General features: G+C 46.8%; 1 protein-coding gene across 1 annotated transcript; it reads right to left on the minus strand.

Annotated features, from left to right (window-relative positions):
* Positions 1-573: 573 nt before the first annotated feature.
* MED9 (mediator complex subunit 9) lies at positions 574-14,613 on the minus strand. The gene is made up of 2 exons (XM_002747875.4): positions 14,339-14,613; positions 574-2,432 (listed from the first exon to the last, which is right to left on the minus strand). Exons 1-2 carry the CDS (start codon positions 14,563-14,565, stop codon positions 2,216-2,218), a joined length of 444 nt encoding a protein of 147 aa, XP_002747921.1. The 5' UTR covers positions 14,566-14,613; the 3' UTR covers positions 574-2,215.
* Between the last annotated feature and the right edge of the window lie 3,660 nt (positions 14,614-18,273).

The raw sequence follows: 18,273 nt of genomic DNA on the forward strand, positions 1-18,273 counted from the left end.
CCCTCAGCCTTGCTATCTCCCTCTCATGCCTAAGGCACCCAGGAACACCTCTGTCACTAGTACTGCAAACCTGGGGCAGAGCACCCTCTGCATGGGCTTGCTGTGAGGATTAAGTGTGGTATCTGAAAAGTACTTAGCACAAATGCATGCCACCCAGTAATCCAAATAATTAGTGGCTTTGAGAGGGTGCTCAGCCCTGTGAGGAACACTCAACAATTGTCCTAGAAGGATTTCAACCCTGCTCAGGGAGGGCAGTTCTGGCAGGACTAAACCTCCAGTCACCAAAAGGCACTGGACCCCCACTCCCACCCTGCCACTCCATCAAAGGCAACCACGGATGCCCAGGGGCCCGTGCCAGGCAGGGGCAGGGATGACCTGCCAGGCAAACTCCCCTTGAGGCCAGCCGGGAGAGGAGTTCCTGTTCCACACTGGTTCAGCAGGTGAGTGGAGGGAGTTGAGGAACAGAGGGTTGGTTCTGTGTCTGAACAGAGTAAGAGAAACATTTTCCTCTAAATGATCTGAGAGCATCCCACTATGAATTTCTCAGTACAGAAAGCATGATGTCCAGAAACAGCAGAGTACAAGTCCTTTTAATTATGCGTTTGAATGTCACAAGTCAAAACAGGAACACAAGGTAGGCTCCAGCTCCCTCCACCCGCGTGAGGAGCCCTTGTTCATTTCAGCCTTGCATTCAGACCCCAAGGGTCTTAGATTTCCATGTGCTTCATGTTTCATGGTATCTGTCAGAGCCTTAAAAGTGGCCGACCCGCAACTGTGAAATTTCAAGGAAATAACTGATTCAGTTAAATAACAGTTCCAAGGTAGAACTGGTCTAACAGGTGACCACCCACTTGAATTCCGAGCCTACTTTTTTGTGCAAAGCCACTGAAATCTGGTCTCCTCCTTCACACATCCCCAGGTCCCCAATATACCACCCACATTCTGATAGGTAGCTGCAGTTGGACACTAATGGCAGCTCTGCTAAAAACATCTTCACCCAGTCCTCCTACCAATGAGGTCAGTTGGCGGGCATCTGCTAAGTCCCCGAAGTGGTCAGCGCAGGTTGTGTGCTCATTCCTAGACCCAAACAACACTCCAGGACTTGGCACCCCCTCTTGGAGAAGCAAGGGTGAGAACTACTCCTACCTCAATTTGACAGTCAAGGGAGAGCAAACAAAGAAAATGTCCCATCCGGAAGAAATCAGGGATGCTGGGGAAATGAGGGCTGCTATAAACCTTTAAGAGCTCAAACTTGGCTGTGTCACTGTCAGGCCTAGCTCATGGCTGAGGACCACCCGAACTGCCCCTCTCTGAACACAAGGTGCATCATGAACCCCTCTGCAGCATAGTACACATCGCTGCCACAAGTGAGAACAGAAGGGAAAGACCTTTTCACCACGGCAATGGGAATCTGAAATGACAGAAGACAGGTCTGTCCGCCTGAAGACCTCTTCCAGCCTGAGTGGAAAGGACGGCCCCTTGCCAGCCCTGGGCACTGACTGAAGGTGCCGAGCAAGGAAGAGAGCAAGCGCTGAAGGAGAGGAGAGTGCTAGGAAGCAGGGAAGCTGCAGCCAGGGGCTGCCTGGCAGGGGTGTGGGCCGACACCCCCACAGCTATAGTTCCTTCACCGCTCAAACAGAAAAGGAACCAAACTGGGAAAAAAGCCACCCTGTGGCCTTTCAAAACATTCTCTCACAGCTCTATGCCATATGAGCGCAGGCTTAATTTGTCCAGTGGATTCTATGCAAGTGTTTCAAGAAGCTGCTGCTAACAGGAACAATATGTACCTGGTACACACTGATCCTATGGGGGTGGGAGGAGGGGGAGGGAAGGAAGCAGAGAGGAACCGCCTCCCTTCTTACTGTGTTCTTCAGATCTGTCAGTGGGGCTGGATGCGAAGCAGATGGCCCCCTCCCCAGAGGCAAGGGAGAGTCCTCCACCCCCTCCGCAGCCTCCAGGAGCATTCTGACTTCCACCAGCAGGCACTCCAGTTATTATGCATCTAGACATATGGATCTACACAAGGAAGCCCCAGCACAGCCAAGCTCTCGGCGCTGGCTCCCGCACAGGAACCCCGCCCCTGCAGCTTGAAGTTCTGAGCTGGGTTCCACAGGAACTGTGCCCCAACAAGCGTTCGGCCGGGGGGGTAGTGGCTGTGGGGTGACAGGCCATTTGCTTCCCTCTTTCTCAGGTGCTCCTGGAAGTCGGCCTCGCTCTACTCCTTGGGGATTTCGAACATGCAGAGGCTCTTGTACTTTTGCAGAAGCTCGTTCTTGGTCCTGACTTGATCCCGGAGGCTGTGCAGCTGCTGCTGCTGCTGTTCAGGGCTCAGGTGGATGCCGGGCATGGTGCTGATGAGCTTGCGCATCTCCTGGAACTTGGTTTTGAGGGTGTTCAGGTCCTGGTGGACCTCGGGGCTGTCCTTGTCCATGCTGCGGGGGCAGAGTAAGAGCCATGAGCATTCGCAGCTTGATACTCATCGTGGCTTTCCTGCCCTGCACCCCCCAGAGCTGGCTGTCATTCCTGCAACAGCTTTTAGAACACTTTGTCAACTGTTACTCTGTGAGGTCAAGGACCATGTCTGCCTGGTCACAGATGTCTCCCTACCCCTGGCCCAGTGTACAGGGCACTGCAGGCACTCAAGAAATATCCATGGAAAGAATGAATGCTTGGCAAATAAGCTCACAGAACATGTATTCAATGAACAAACCAATACCAACAGCAGGTGACAAATGCCAAACACAACTTACTGAAATACGACATTTCGTCTAATTGGAGACATTTCCAGACCAGTCAGGAGGCTCTACCAGCTAGCAAGAGCTAACTTTAGTGGAGGTTTTGATACTGGCTTGAACTGGTTAACATAAAGACTAATATCCACAGAGCTGTTCATAAATTTTAAAGTTTAGTTAATTTAAATGTTTCAGCAGACATAGGCTCTCTTCTACTATGGTCATGTACACTCCTTACCCTTTGAGTCAAGTTCACTTTCAAAGCAGATCATTCGCTCCATCTCACAGCTACTATTAGCTGCACAGAGCTCCCACTCAGTGAAAAACGAGGCAAGAATAACCTCACCTGAGATGAAAGAAACAGCCTGAAAGTTGCTCCTATACTTTTTTTTTGTTTGTTTTTTTGAGACGGAGTTTCGCTCTTGTTACCCAGGCTGGAGTGCAATGGCACGATCTTGGCTCACTGCAACCTCCGCCTCCTGGGTTCAGGCAATTCTCCTGCCTCAGCCTCCTGAGTAGATGGAATTACAGGCGTGTGCCACCATGCCCAGCTAATTTTTTGTATTTTTAGTAGAGACGGGGTTCCACCATGTTGACCAGGATGGTCTCGATCTCTTGACCTTGTGATCCACCCACCTTGGCCTCCCAAAGTGTTGGGATTACAGGCGTGAGCCATCCTATACATTTTAAAAAAGTTAGTTAAGTGGACCGGGCGCAGTGGCTCATACCTGTAATCCCAGCACTTTGGGAGACCAAGGCAGGCAGATCACCTGAGGTCAGAAGATCAAGACTATCTGGGCCAACATGGTGAAACCCTGTCTCTACTAAAAATATAAAAATTAGCTGGGCACGGTGGCGCATGCCCCAGCTACTCGGGAGGCTGAGGTAGAATTGCTTGAACCAGGGCGTCAGAGGTTGCAGTGAGCCGAGACCACACCACCGCTGTACTCCAGCCTAGTGACAGAGTAAGACTTTGTCTCAAAAAAAAAGTTACGTGGTTGAGACCAAAACTAAAAGGCAACTCAGTAAGCTGTTCTAAAAGTAAGTCATTGAGGCGTAATAGGAAAAAACTGTCAATGATCATTAATTTTTTTAAATAAATGTTCATCTGTAGTGGAAAATTTCAATCCAGATGGTGCTAATTCATGTTAACTATTCATCATTTCTCCAGAATATCCATCTTTCTTGGCGATCCATCAGTTACGTCTCACACCTTGCAATAAGATGGCCACCATGGCCGGCTCAGTATTTACCAACAGCTCCAAACTCAGGGTGGGGGGTTTGGAGAATCAATCACTTCTTCCAGGAAATGAGAGGCCAGCCAAACATTTGTCATTTGATGCCCTCAACTGAGAGACGCCATTACAGTATACGTTATCTCAGATTCTAGGGAGGACGAACTGGTAGTCACACGACAAGTAAAAATTGTTTGGAAGGAAGCAAACAGGGAACTTCTTTTATTTCAATTCTTTGGAGTCTCTGCTCTGATCCACAAACGTGGACAGAAACCATCTGGATTTCTGAAATCATTCTACTTGGATGGCATGTGTGTTAACATACTGTTATGAGTTTAAATCCCAAGGGAGTTTCAAAATTAAAATATGGTTTTAAAAAAACCGATTCACATCACACGAGCCTGAAAGGACATGGTAAAACAAACAAAAAAGTACACAAAATAGAAATTTGGATGACAGATAATTCCATTCTTGAAGCAAACATAACCTGGCCCAAAAGAAAATTTAGTTCTGAAAGTTGAAAGTGAGTCATATTTAAGATGCTCATCTCTGAAAACCCCCAAGTTGCAGGGGCTGCCTGTTCTTTGGTGAAGTGTCGGAAAGGAGACAGTCTTCAGATAATAAAAAAGAGGCCATAAGACAAGACAAGCCACCTGGAGGGAGCGGAGCCAAAAGGGGCTGTGCGGGCCACAGGGAGGGCCCTCTGCAAGCCCAGCTGCCCTAGCTGGTGGAGGTAAGCAGCACAGAACTCCTGGTGTGAGGAAAACACGCTATTCAGAAGTGGGCATCAGCTAAGCCAGGATGACTGAAATATTCAAGCCAAAAGAAAAGGGACAGGCCCAAATACTGAGTGAATAAAAGCAGAAAGCTCTAAGTGGGCCTGCCTTTGTGTTCAAGGTTAGTCATCGGCCAACTATAGAAGGAATGAAAAAAGCCACTAGGTCGAGGAGGATGAACATCACACAAACAGGGCACTCTGGTCCCACCTACTATGGCTTTTTTAGAGTGGACAAAAATACTCTCACTAGGGGTGATCTTCCAAGCATCCTTCCCATGGATGACAGACATTTATATCTGTGTCACCGGACTCAGGGGCAAACATTGCAGGGTTTAGGCGAGTGTATCTGAGAATTACACCCCGATTTTCTTCGTTGTTCTTGTTTTTAGTATGGATGCTTTAGTACAGATGCAAACTGGCCAGTAACTGTGCTGGAACCACCGCCACAGACTTCCTCCCAAACCTGACAGCAACTTCTTTTGACTTCTTGGTGACATCTGACTCAGTTTCCCATTTCTTCTTCCTCACAGCTTCCCTGCACCATGCCTCCCGCCCCACTATGTCCTAGCTGCCTCGCCCTCAGACCAGCCCTTACCAGTCCACTCCTCTGCCCGCAGACTCTCCTCCCACCATGCTAACTGCAGTTCCTTTCATTTTTCTAAGATCACTTTTTACAAAATGACAGTAGTAGGTACTTGAGGGAAAAAAATTCAAAAATGAGACACCAGAGGCTTAGAAAGGGAAATCTCTTGAAGAGATAGCCTGTGTTAACATGTGGTGTCCAGTTTCAGATGGCTTTGAAACATATAATAGCATACAAATACACACTGACTTTTCTTGTTTTGACAGGAATGCGACCATACATGATCCTCATTCTTGCTTTTTCTACTTAACTATGCACCTCGATGTCCTTCCATGTTAACACAGATACAAGTACTTACATAGCTAAATCACCCTGGCTATTCATGGGCAATTGTAATGTTTGTGATATATTAGGATGACAGTGAACATCTTGTACGTATATCCTTATGCACTTGTGCAAGTATTCTGGTAAGATAATTTCCTAAAAGTAGGGAATCTGGGTCAAAAGTTATGTTTATCTAAATTTTTGACAGATATTACCAAAATGTCCTCCAAAAAAACTGTATTGCCGTAGATTCTCTGTGGCATGGAGGGCACGCTTATCCCTCTTGGCCTGGATGATACTGGTACTACTTACCTATCAACTGTATTTCTCTGCTCCAGTTCTGCCAGAGCTATGAGGCCTTCCGGAGACAGATGCTTAGAACTCACACCCTTGCTTTCATCTGCTCACAACATTACATGTAAAATATATTCTTTTTAGAGAAGAGTGACAAAAGGTTCTGCTGCTAAATGGAGTCTGAAAATCACTGCTCTACAAAATGCCTGGATGGGTTCATCCATTCCCGACCCCAGGACACGGCAGGTGCCTCCCCAGCCAGCCCCTCTTCCTGCACCTCAGTTTCCTCCCTCCACAGTCACGAAGTCACCTCTGCCTGGAATGTGGAGACGGCAATTGTCCAGCATAGACTCGCTGTCAGCAGGGGATGGGTAGGAAGGGTGCAGCGCCAGTCACACACTCAACTGGCCGTGCTAGGAGACTGCCCCACCAGACCCCCAGACTCACACCTGTGTGCCCCCTTCTCCCAGCCACCGTCCTGCCAGCTCCACCTCCTCCAGACCAGCCACCTCCCACTGCCATTGCCTTCCTATGGACCCAGGTCCTTCCCTCTCCTGAAACACTTCTGCGTTACCTGCCCTTAGAAACCCAAGTCCAAGCAAGTCACTATGCTGCTTAAAAATCCCAGATGGTGGCTGCGTGCGGTGGCTCATGCCTGAAATCCCAGCACTTTGGGAGGCTGAGGTGGGTGGATCACTGGAGGCTGAGGTCAGTGAATCATTTGAGGCCAAGAGGACAAGACCAGCCTGGCCAACACGGCAAAACCCTATCTCTACTAAAAATACAAAAATTAGCCAGGTGTGGTGGTGTGTGCCTGTAGCCCCAGCTACTTGAGAGGCACGAGAATCACTTGAACCTGGGAGGCAGAGGTTGCAGTGAGTCAAGACATGCCACTGCCCTCCAGCCTGGGTGATAGAGTGAGGTTCCATTTCAAACATAAAAAGTAAAATAAAATAAATTCCAGATGGCCCCTATGCACAGACAACACCTCTCAGGCACATTCAGACTGTGAAGGAACCCACCCGGTGCTACCACAAGCGCCTCCAGCCTTCCCAGGCAAAGCTTCCCGCTCTTCCCAGGACCCACGTAAATGTTCCCCTGGCATTTTTCATGGCCGCTAAGGAATTGCTGACTCATGAAGGCCTGCCTTCATGGGGCTTGCCTTCTGGTGGGGCCACTTTCTGGTTATAAATCATACTGAGTGGATGGAAATGACACGGCAGAGGAGTGAAGAGGCTTTTGGGCAGACTAGAAACACCCCCTCTGAGCAGTCTATGAACACCCCCTATCTGTGGCTGCTGGTCCTACTCCCTGGGGTGTGGCTGAGGGAGAAGAAAGTGAAGGGCAGTGGGCTGCAGTAATTGCATGCAGACCATCCCCAGGAAGCCAGTGTGGACACTCAGCAGGGCCGCTTCCTGCGCAGCCCAGGAACAGGTCTCAGCTGGCATGCAGGGCCAGGCAGATTAAAATAGACACTTGAGTGGGCAGAGACAGTCAATAACACCCTATTCCCACAAAAGAGATCTGGCTGGGGCGCTGAGGGCTTGTTGACCTGCTGAAGCATCCAGGCCAAGCTGGAGGGGCTGGGACAGATCACTTGAGCCCTGTCTGTGGTGGCAAGGACAGCTCCCCTCTATCTACCTAGCAGCAATAGACCCTGTAAAGAGTTAAAGGTACCCATGTCAACAGATTACTTTTATGAAGTGGGCCAGAACCATCAGGCAAGGCAGCAACAACAGCTCTTCACAAGGCCTAGGCTGGGCTACTGTGTTCCAAACTCAGATTCAATGTGTTCAGTTTGAAGGAAGAAGTAATAATTTTTCCCACTCTAACAGACCCTATTTCATTACTCCTTTATGATGTATTTTTAAAAGTTAACATCTATATATATTAAGAAAGTCTCAACAGTTGGGATTGATAATATTTCTTATAGGCACAAAAATGAGATTTCTTTTCCCTTTCCTCATTCTTTAAAAATAATATAAATGTGTAGTTTAATTTTTCATGAAACTACAGGAGAGCCACTAGAAGAGATGAAAGTGCCATGGGTTCCACTCCAGGCAAGGTTGTCCTAGCCAGAGCCCTCCAAGAACCAGGCAGGTACCTGGGATACAGGAGAGGCTCTGGTTCACGGGGCTCTGTGCGGCACTGCCCTAAGCACTTCTAGAGAAGCAGCTGCCAGCCCGGAGGACTCTACCCACCCAACAGCAGCTGCAGCAGGAGGACCCACTCTCGGCTTTGTGTCGGTTATTTGGGCAGGCAATCTGAAGACGGTCTGCGGAGATCTCTGAGTGAAGAGCTAAGGTTCGTCTCCATTTAGGAAGAATGGCAAACAGAGAAAAATTAACCAAATAACATTTAGAGGATAAAGTGAACATAAGGGCAAAGAGATGAATTAAACAGTGATTATAATATCCAAAAGCAAAGCTGAGTGACCTGGCCAATGAGTGGTATCAACAGGCTTGGAAGTAAAGAAGCAGATTAAAGACAAAATGTCCCACTAACCGAAAGCATCACGATCTCGAGCAGGCTGCTAGAAAATGCCACGGGAGAGGCAAGGCCAGGAAAACACTGACAAGAAAGAGGAAGGAAAGCAAATGAACCTTAAAAGGTCATTCGATGTACATGAAGACTGAAGAACTAAAATAGCTTGGTGCTGGAGAAGGATGCAATGTCCAGAAGCAGATCAGAAAACATAAGGGAATTCAGTGCATGGTCAAGGTGGCACCGCAAGCAGGGAAAGTAACGAATATTCAATGTGCAGCTACAGGAGGATGTGGCTAACTGGGGCCCCTCACTCTCACCACCAAAACAAATTCCAGGAGCCTCAAAGAATTAAAAGTAAAAAAATGGAACCATGAAAGTTCTAGAAAAAAGGGATCAATACCTATAATTTTAGAGTGGGAAAGCCTTTCTAAATAGGACCAAAACTCAGAATTCATAGGGAAAGGCTTAACAAACCTGACTACATGAAATTATATTCATCTGAATAAAAAACAAATACAAAAACCACGACTATGAACAAAGATAAAGAAAAGCAACACCTGGGGGAAGTATTTACAGTACATCTGACATTATATCCTTGCTGTACATAAAAATGTCTGATAGAGAAATGGGCAGTTTACAGGGGAGAATACAAATAACATATAAAATAACCTATGAAGAGATGCTTTAACTAATATAATGAAAGAGCAATGTGTCATTTCTGACCTATGAGATTTGCCAAAGTTAAAAGTTTAATGGTGATGGCAGGTGACGGGAAAAGACACACTGGGGACGCATAAATCAGGGCGTTCTTTCCGAATCTGCTTGTAGTGACCAAAATGGTAAATTAACATATCCCATTACTAGAAATTTACCCCCACAGAGACTACCAAGAGTTTACCAAGACAGCAAGAGCAAAGATGCTTGCTGCAGTGCTGATTACAACAGCAAAATGCAGAAACAATGACAGTATCCTTGAGCAAGGAACTGTTTACATCAACGACAGCACATTCATTAAGCGGAATATTATGCAGTTTTGCAAGGGAGCTGGGAGGAGGGAAGGGAGAGGCCCTCTTTCCATTTCATATCCATGGGTACTCGCAGAATCCATCTAAAACTTTAATTTTTGTTTAATGCTTTCTGGGTGGCAGATTTATAGGCCATTTTAGGTTAACTGAAGCAGTCCAGTCTACAAGGACTGAATTTTGGAAAGAGTTCGCTAAAAGGATGTAGAGCTCTAAATTTAGCATAACTATCACAATGAGAAATGTTCTCACCCTATGCTCCAGCAGTCCCACTGCTGGGATTTATCGGACCATAAACTTATTCATATACAAAGATGTCAACCCTAGCACTGCTGGGAATAGCAAAAATTAGAAAAACACCTAGAAATCCATAAATGGAAAACCATTTGCATAAATTATGGGGCAGCCACAAGATGCCATTTTCTGCAGCCGCCTTAATGAGGTAGATCTTTATGTGCAGCATGGAAAGGTGGCCAAAACAGACTAATCAGTAAAGAAAGTCAAGTAAAACATCATCTCAATCTGTATACATTTTGAAAAGATACCCAGTTACTGTAGGTGAGGGGACTGGGGGAAGGAACCCTTCTTCCATCTTACAGTTTTCTGTACTTCTAAACTTGTAGTTGTTACTTTTATTAAATAATTTTTCAAAAACTGAATTCTTTATGAGAACAAGAAAGGCTAAATTTACTACTTCAGGTTTTAGCTCCTTACTCATCCCCTGTGCAAGAAGTAAACAAATAATAAAGGATCATAGAGGAGGTTATAGGAAAGGAAGGGACCCAGGCTCAGAGAGCAGCACCCTGGGTGACTGGACATGGTCCCAGCCCTCATCTCTGCCTGCCAGGACTGTTTTGACTGGTTTCCAGCCTGTCAGTTTCACTAGCTCCCCATGCCTTAGAAGACTGCTGCCCTCTGTTTCCCAGCTCTTCTCTCCTCCCCAGCTCCCTCTTCCTGCCCTGGATATATGCACAGCACCACCAAACTAGAAGCTGACTCCCATGAGTAGATGCTATTTCTTGGCTTCGTGTCCTTATACGTTTTTCCTATACCACCCTTCCTCCTGCCTCCCTTTCCTAATTGAAGACTCATTGTTGGCAACACTCTTTTTTTTTTTTCAGAGTCTTGCTCTGTCACCCAGGCTGGAGCGCAGTGGCACCATCCTGGTTTCAAGCCTCTCGAGCAGCTGGGATTACAGGCACATACCACCACACCCAGCTAATTTTTGTATTTTTAATATGGGGTTTCCCTATGTTGGTCAGGCTGGTCTCCAACTCCTGGCCTCAAGTGATCTACCCACCTCAGCCTCCCAAAGTGCTGGGATTACAGGCGCAAGCCACTGTGCTGGGCCTGTTGGCGTCACTCTTACCAAGCCTTCTGACTCCTCCAGGCTTCATGAGGTCTCCTCTGCCCATATTCCTCCCTCATTAGCCTATAAGCTCAAGGACACAGCTACACTGAAGGTTTCTGGGTTGGATCCAGCCTCTTCTCATGTTTACAGCTGCAGCACCATCCACTCCTTTGTGCCTGCTGCTTTCCATCAAGTGGCTTTTTCTGCTCTTCTGTCTTGTCGTCTTTCTTTCTTTCTCTTTAAGAGACAGGGTCTATGTCATCCAGGCTGGAGTGGAGCAGTGTGGTCATGGCTCATTGTAACCTCAGCTCCCTGAGCTCCCACCTCAGCCTCCCAAAGTGTTGGGCTTACAGACAGACATAAGCCACCGTGCCTGACCTGTGTCTTTCTTACCAGGGGTTCTCTTCCCATGCTTAATGGCCTTGGCCATCCACTCATATATTTAAGAATAAAACACTATCCCAGCACTTTGGGAGGCTGAGGCGGGTGGATCATGAGGTCAAGAGATTGAGACCATCCTGGTCAACATGGTGAAACCCCGTCTCTACTAAAAATACAAAAAAATTAGCTGGGCATGGTGGCGCATGCCTGTAGTTCCAGCTACTCAGGAGGCTGAGGCAGGAGAATTGCTTGAACCCAGGAGGCAGAGGTTGTGGTGAGCCAAGATCGCCACCATTGCACTCCAGCCTGGGTAACAAGAGCGAAACTCCATCTCAAGAAAAAAAAAAAAAGAATAAAACACTAAAAGGCTTAGTGGAAGCTCTGCAAATGAGTGATGCTTGTTCATTTTCTCAAAATTAATTGATTAGGTTTTTTTTCAATGTATTTTCTCTTAATTGGTCACACATCATAGAGAGGGCACTTCTACTCTTTGGCTGCCAATCTAGAAACCAGGGGGGGAAGGCTCGAGTGGGGTCTCACTCCTTAGTCTGCAAACTTCCTCTTAATCCTTCTTTTCAGTATGGCTCCCCCACCTGCCCCTGCAGTGTGCCTGGTGTCCCCCAGTCCAGATATTCCTTCCTAATTGGGAAAGTAACCTTTTAACGATCTGCCAAGTTGGAAGAAAGGTAGTCACCCAGCTGCTTGGGAGTAGGACTGTGGGGACCTGCTTCTTAAACAGACTTCTAAGTAACCTTCCTGTTCTTAGACCCACCTTCACCCTCCCTGTTCCAGAGGGTCCTTGCACTAGAGTTCCTGATATATGGGGGTAGGTCATGTTTAACAAGCCAGCTGCTTAGGAGTTGGCAGATGAATCTGCTCTAGCCATCCACTTTGTGGCAATCTCCTGTCCTGTTCCTTCTGGTTTCATGCTTTTGTATTTTTGAGACAAGGTCTCACTCTGTCGCCCATGCTAGAGTGCAGTGGTGTAATCTGGGCTCAAGTGATCCTCCCACTTCAGCGTCCCACGTAGCCAGGGCTGCAGGCACACACCACCATGCCTGGCTATTTTTTTTTTGTATTTTTTGTTGAGTGAAAGTTTTGCTATGTTTCCCAGGCTGGTCTTGAGCTCCCAGGCTCAAGCAATAGGCTGACCTCAGCCTCCTAAAGTGTTGGGATTACAGGCATGAGCCACTGCATCCAGAGGTTCTATGCTTTTTGTTTGTTTGAAGTCCCTTCTCTGTCCTTTTAGATGGAACAGAGGCAAGCACATGTGATCAACCCACTATGTTTCACAGGTATGCTCTTCAGTACATCCTCCCAACAATCCTATGACATAAGTATTCCCATTTCATAGCTCAGAGAAGCTAAGCTACTTGCCAAGGTCACCCAGTCAGCACATTATAGAGCTATTACATAATTTGACCTATCTTATGAGGTCCACTATAGACATATTAGAGATAAGAAGATTATGGCCTAGAAAGGTTAGGCATTTATATCAAGATTAGAAGGCAAGAAAGTGTCAGTACACAGGTTTGAACCCAGAACCGTCTAACTTCAAAGCCTGTTCTCTCTAGTGAAACTTACTACTACATCTTTAAGGCCACCCAACCCAGTTGCTCTACCAGGGCTCAAGAATCTCTCAGGGATTCAAGAGCTGCCTTTGTGAATGTGTACATTTTATGTTTTCCTTTTTCCACATTTTTTGTAAAACCAGTCAATTGGGGTTAATCTGAATAAACCCTTTATAATCCAGCACTGACCTGGGATTACAGGGGCTGCATATGTATTTCTGTCTGTGATCATTATCACAGGCTCACAAAAACTGAACAGGCTGCCTTACCCTATAAAGAGTATTTTCACACCAAGTGAAGCCAGGGTCTAATGGGAGAATAAAGCCTTTGTAGTTATTTGAAAAGGGGCAGAACAGCATCAGGTCATCCCACAGCAACTGAATCTAGTTTGCTTAAACTCAAAAGAGGCTGGGCCACTAACAGTCGAGACCTTCACGTAAGAAACAATTCCATTTCAGTAAAACAGTGAAGAGCACATTAATGTTCACCTGAATGTTACTGGAATTGTAATTTTCCTTTAATTTACTTTGTTTTGGTCTTTAATGGTTGAATAAGAGTTACAAGCCTAGGGGTTTACAACTAGTATCACGTGGATACACACAGTGCAGTAACATAATGAAAATAATTTACAGCCCAGGCAACGTGGTGAAACCCCATCTCTACAAAAATTCGCTGGGTGCGGTGGCTCATGCCTATGGTTCTGGCTACTTGGGAGCCTAAGGTGAGAGGATGGCTTGAGGCCAGGAGGTTGAGGCTGCAGTGAGCCCAGATCACGCCACTGTACTCCAGTCTGGCTGACAGAGCAAGACCCTGTCTCAAAAATAATAAAAATTTAGGCAAACATGGGGATCAGTGAGACTCTGGCTTTCTTGTTTTTGGCTTTTTCTTTACAGAGTCACTTGGAAAACTCAGGCTACCCTGGATGCTGGCCAAAAGGATGACAGTAATTTCCTTTCGCACTGTTAGAACAGTTAGAACAAAGTCAGTACAGGTAGGTCTAATCATCTGAGGCAACTTCTGTGTCTTTGTTTAGTCTAATGTCTCCCATCACCACTGCTCCCCTCTCAATCTTTTTGAATTATGGGTTATTCCCAATCATGTCTTTTTTTCCTTCTATCTGGTGAAACCTTTGGGGATGAAATGTTGGCCCCTTTTACTGTGTCCATCCCATAGCACCTGGCAGTATCTAACACAGGGAAGATGATGCTTATCTGCTGAGTCTGTTGAAATAAGGAACTAAAGTATTACTAACATTAAAGGTGAGAAAACTGAGCCTTAGAGAGATTTAATTTGCTCAAGATAGCTGGATGTACACTTGAGCCTCTGGACAAACGTCTGCATTTGGTCTCTAAGCTGGCCTTATTCTTAAAGATATCGCACCTCTCAGGGCCCAAATCGTTTGCTTAACTCATGGAATGGCTCTGTGGTATTGGGAAAGGCCTCTTCCCGCTCTGAGCCTGAGTTTTCCTAACTCTGAAACGGGGGCGTGCCCCAGAGCGCCAAGGCCTCCTGCAGCTCTGAAAAGGGTGAGACGAGAAGCTGGAGGGAGTATGAGGTCTGGTCCTCTCCTAGGTTCTTACCATTTGATGATGTTGTGAACCAAAGGTAAAAAGGAGTAGTTCTCTTCCTCCCTCGCGCGGGCCGGTGACTGAGGCCGCGGCGCCGGCGACTGCTGCGGTTGAGGGGCAGCGACCGGCGGCGGCGGCTGAGGAGGCGGCAGCGGCTTGCTGTCGGGCAGCGGCTGGTCGGACGTTGGCGGCAATGCATCCTCCGCCTGTCGCCCGGCTGCCACCCCGGCGGAGGCCATAACGCCGGGGTTAGGTTAGCCCAACCCAGAGGTCGGATCACCGAAAGCGTCGCGGACTGTACACGTCACCACAGTGCGTCCTACAGGGCGGGGTTAGAGCGTGCGCACTAAGCACCCGGTGGGCAAAGGCGCGGAGGCGGGGCGGGAAGGCTGTTGCTAGGCAATGGGCCGCGGTGGGTCCAGGGGGGGTGCCTGGATTTGGGTTGTGAGTCAAGATTGCTAAATGAATAAATAGTGAGAAATAGGGGATTTATTTAAGAAATAACAATCTTCTTTTTTTTTTTTTTTGAGACGGAGTTTCGCTCTTGTTGCCCAGGCTGGAGTGCAATGGTACGATCTCAGCTCACCGTAACCACCGCTTCCCTGGTGAAAGAGATTCTCCTGCCTCAGCCTCCTGAGTAGCTGGGATTACAGGCATGCACCACCATGCTTGGCTAATTTTGTATTTTTAGTAGAGACGGGGTTTCTCCATGTTGGTCAGGCTGGTCTCGAACTCCCATCCTCAGGTGATCCTCCCACTTTGGCCTCCCAAAGTGCTAGGATTACAGTCGTGAGCCACCGCTCCCGGCCAGAAATAACAATCTTCTTATTCCTATTCACACAAACACAGGAAGCCTTGAGATTAGTAAGGCACAGCCTGGCCTAGTACACCCAAGTCTGGAGAAGAACCAGCTGGACCCGCGGGAGGTATGGACTGCACTTACCTGCTGGTTGAGGCCTGGGCTCCGCAGGCACTGGGAATCCAGAGAGTAGGGACCTTCAGGGCCAGTGGCTCCAAACCCCGCCTGGCTCACAGTGCAAGACGTGGAGACCTCCTGCTTAGCTTTAGGGACACAGAGGCAAAGGGATTGCTGTCCCTCCAATGCTGCATAGCCACTGAGATTCTAATAATACAACTCAACACACGTTTAGTATGCACCTGCTGAGTGGCCACTTGTACGTGTGGTTGCAGGGAGGCTGTCCTTGCTTTCAATACAAGGTAGAGGGGATTGGTGCCAGGAATGAATATTATATCCTGGAAGAAAGACAGGTCAGTTACTCTCCATACCCTCGGGCCACTTCCCCAAGCCCCTAGGTCCCAGTTTCCTCACCCCTAAAATCATGTTTAGTTCAGAGTTATGGCAGAGCCTAAACCGCATTCTAACTTCACATATGTGGCTGATCCCAAGAGGTCTTGTTGGCATGAGGGAGGACTCCCTGGGATCATAGGCCAGAGACAGGTTTGTGGTAATGCTTCTCAAAACAAATTTGATATGAGGGCTATGTAATAATTTTCTGGGCAATGGGGACACCCACCAAGCTTAGTGAATAGAAGACATGAGTGGAGAAAGCTGTCAACTGGTGAGCCCATTCTGCTGTAGTCCACCATCGTGGGCAGTACAGAGAGGCAAAGAGGTCCACATCCATGCAGCATAAGGGCAAGGTGGCCAGGGAAAGGATCAGTGCTGACATATCCAGGCATATTGGGAAGCCTGTATGAAGGCAAATCTGTGGGGAGTGGGACATAGAAGGAAGCACTGTTGGGGGCAAGCACTGTATAGGTTCTGTAGTAAAGAGCCTCAGCACAGCTCTCTGCAGCAAGAGCTGCCCACGGTGCCCCAGAGAGAAAGCAAAGGAAAGGAGTGGGTTGCAGGGTTTTCTTCCTTCTAACCATGGACCTCTCCAACTAAGGGAAAGTTCAGGAGTTCTGGTAGAGCATGGAGGAGAAAAAGGCCTGTTAGAATAGGGCCAGATGTGCTTGAAGAGACTATGCCTTTGCAGTCATCTGGAGAAAGATGATATAGCAAGTAATAATAATAGTAATTATCACAACTACCATGGAATAAAAGTAGATACAAGGAACAGAGTTACAGCCACTGTCTCACTTAATCCACAAAAAGAGGTCTAGAAGATGGATGTCAGGATTCTCACTTTACAGATGAGGAAACCAAGACTTAAATGGTTAAGATACCAGCCTAAGAGTCCATGCAGCTTGCTGACTCCAAGCCTACAGTCTAAACCGACACTAAAGAGACCTTGGGTCCCTACCAGTCCTGTAACTTTATGATTCAAAATGTTAAAGTGGGTTTGAATTCAGAATTCAAAAAGCAATCCAATATTCATAAATAATACCCCCATGGCAATTGCACGTCATCTTTGCCCTCCCACATCTTTTATAAGTTAATTATGAGCCACAACTGTATCATTGTCAGAAAAATGAGGACACCTCTTGAAGGAAAAGCACTCGAGGTATAAATAGATATGGCTAAAGAAAACAAATTGAAAACCTAGGAGGCATGAACCAGTATGGTGCATTGACAGTTTGCCCTAAAAATAGTTAATATAATTAGTGGCAAAGAGTAAAGCTGACTTCATAATGTTGCAAGTGGATGTCAGAAAAATACTGCCTGTGCTGGTTTCATTAAAGCTGTACCTGCCACAACAAATGTGTGTCTGTTTATAACCTGATCTATGAAAAGTCAGGAAAGACAGATGCTCCACTGATATGCAAGGAGAATGTATTGTGGTGAAGGAGACATTCCCCTCGCCACAAGGTAAACGCTGAGGTCATTGCTTTCTCAGGTGGATTTATGCCGTTTCTCACAGGGGCTTGTCCGGTTAGTGGTTACCCAGTAGTCTGACTTCAGCTTCAACTCAGCCTCCTTGGAGTTTCACGACTGGACAATTGTTTAACTTCACTTCTTGCAGCCGCGCAACCTCGCAGGACTGAATGGGTCTTTCTTGTAAAGCGCTTAGAGTAAGTATCTGTGCACAGCAAATAGTAATTCTTCTTACTATTCAGATTTAGGGCTTCTTCCTTTGCCAATTAGCAAAACCCAGACAGACGGCAGCTAAGAGGAATGATCGACATCAATTCCCTTTGATAAAAACGTAAGCCAAACATGCAAGCCGCACATGCTGTGTTCAGTTTTCTAGCAGCCACATTAAAAAATAAGAAAACGGATCAGGTGAGGTGCCTTACGTCTATAATCTCAGCACTTTGGGATGCCAAGGCAGGCTAATCACTTGAGGTTAGCCTGGCCAACATAGTGAAACCCCGTCTCCGCTAAAAATACAAAAATTAGTCAGGTGTGGTGGTGCACACCTGTAGTTCCAGCTACTTGGGAGGCTGAGACAGGAGAATTGCTTGAACCGGGAAGGTGGAGGTTCCCTGCAGTGAGCAGTGAGCCGAGATCAAGCCACTGCATTCCAGCCTGGGTGACAGAGTGAGACTCCATCAAAAAAAAAAAGAAAATGTAGGTGAAGCTAATTTTGATAATATATTTTATTTAACCCAATACATCCAAAATATTATAATTTCAACAATCAATATTAAAATTATTAACAGGCAATTTTACTGTTTTTCCTACTGTCTTTGAAATCGGGTGTTTTACACTTAAGATACATCTCAATTCCAACTAGTCACATTTCAACTGCTCAATAGCCAAGTGTGGCAGGCAAGTACAGAGCTGCATGGTGCTGAGATATGGATTCATATCAACATAGACGGCGCTCACCTTATAATGATGGAAATGGAGGAAAAAGGAAGTTGCACAATGGATAGAGTATGTTACCACTTGTGCAAATGTTGAAACATGAAAAAATAGCACTATTGTCCATAAATATGACAGGAATGTAAATATTTGAAAAAGAAACTGGAGATGGGACAGGGGATGAAACAGGGGCCGGGAATATAACAGGCACAGCCACTTTCTATGAGATGTTTTA

The sequence above is a fragment of the Callithrix jacchus genome, chromosome 5, assembly GCF_049354715.1.
Source record: "Callithrix jacchus isolate 240 chromosome 5, calJac240_pri, whole genome shotgun sequence".
NCBI classification, from domain to species: Eukaryota; Metazoa; Chordata; class Mammalia; order Primates; family Cebidae; genus Callithrix; species Callithrix jacchus.

Bases quoted from the DNA above. Each gene is read 5' to 3' on its own strand.
- MED9 (XM_002747875.4), bottom strand. From the start codon at position 14,565: ATGGCCTCCGCCGGGGTGGCAGCCGGGCGACAGGCGGAGGATGCATTG. The intron at 2,433-14,338 runs GTAAGAACCTAG...CTGCCCCCGCAG, and splicing joins GTTCACAACATCATCAAATG to CATGGACAAGGACAGCCCCG.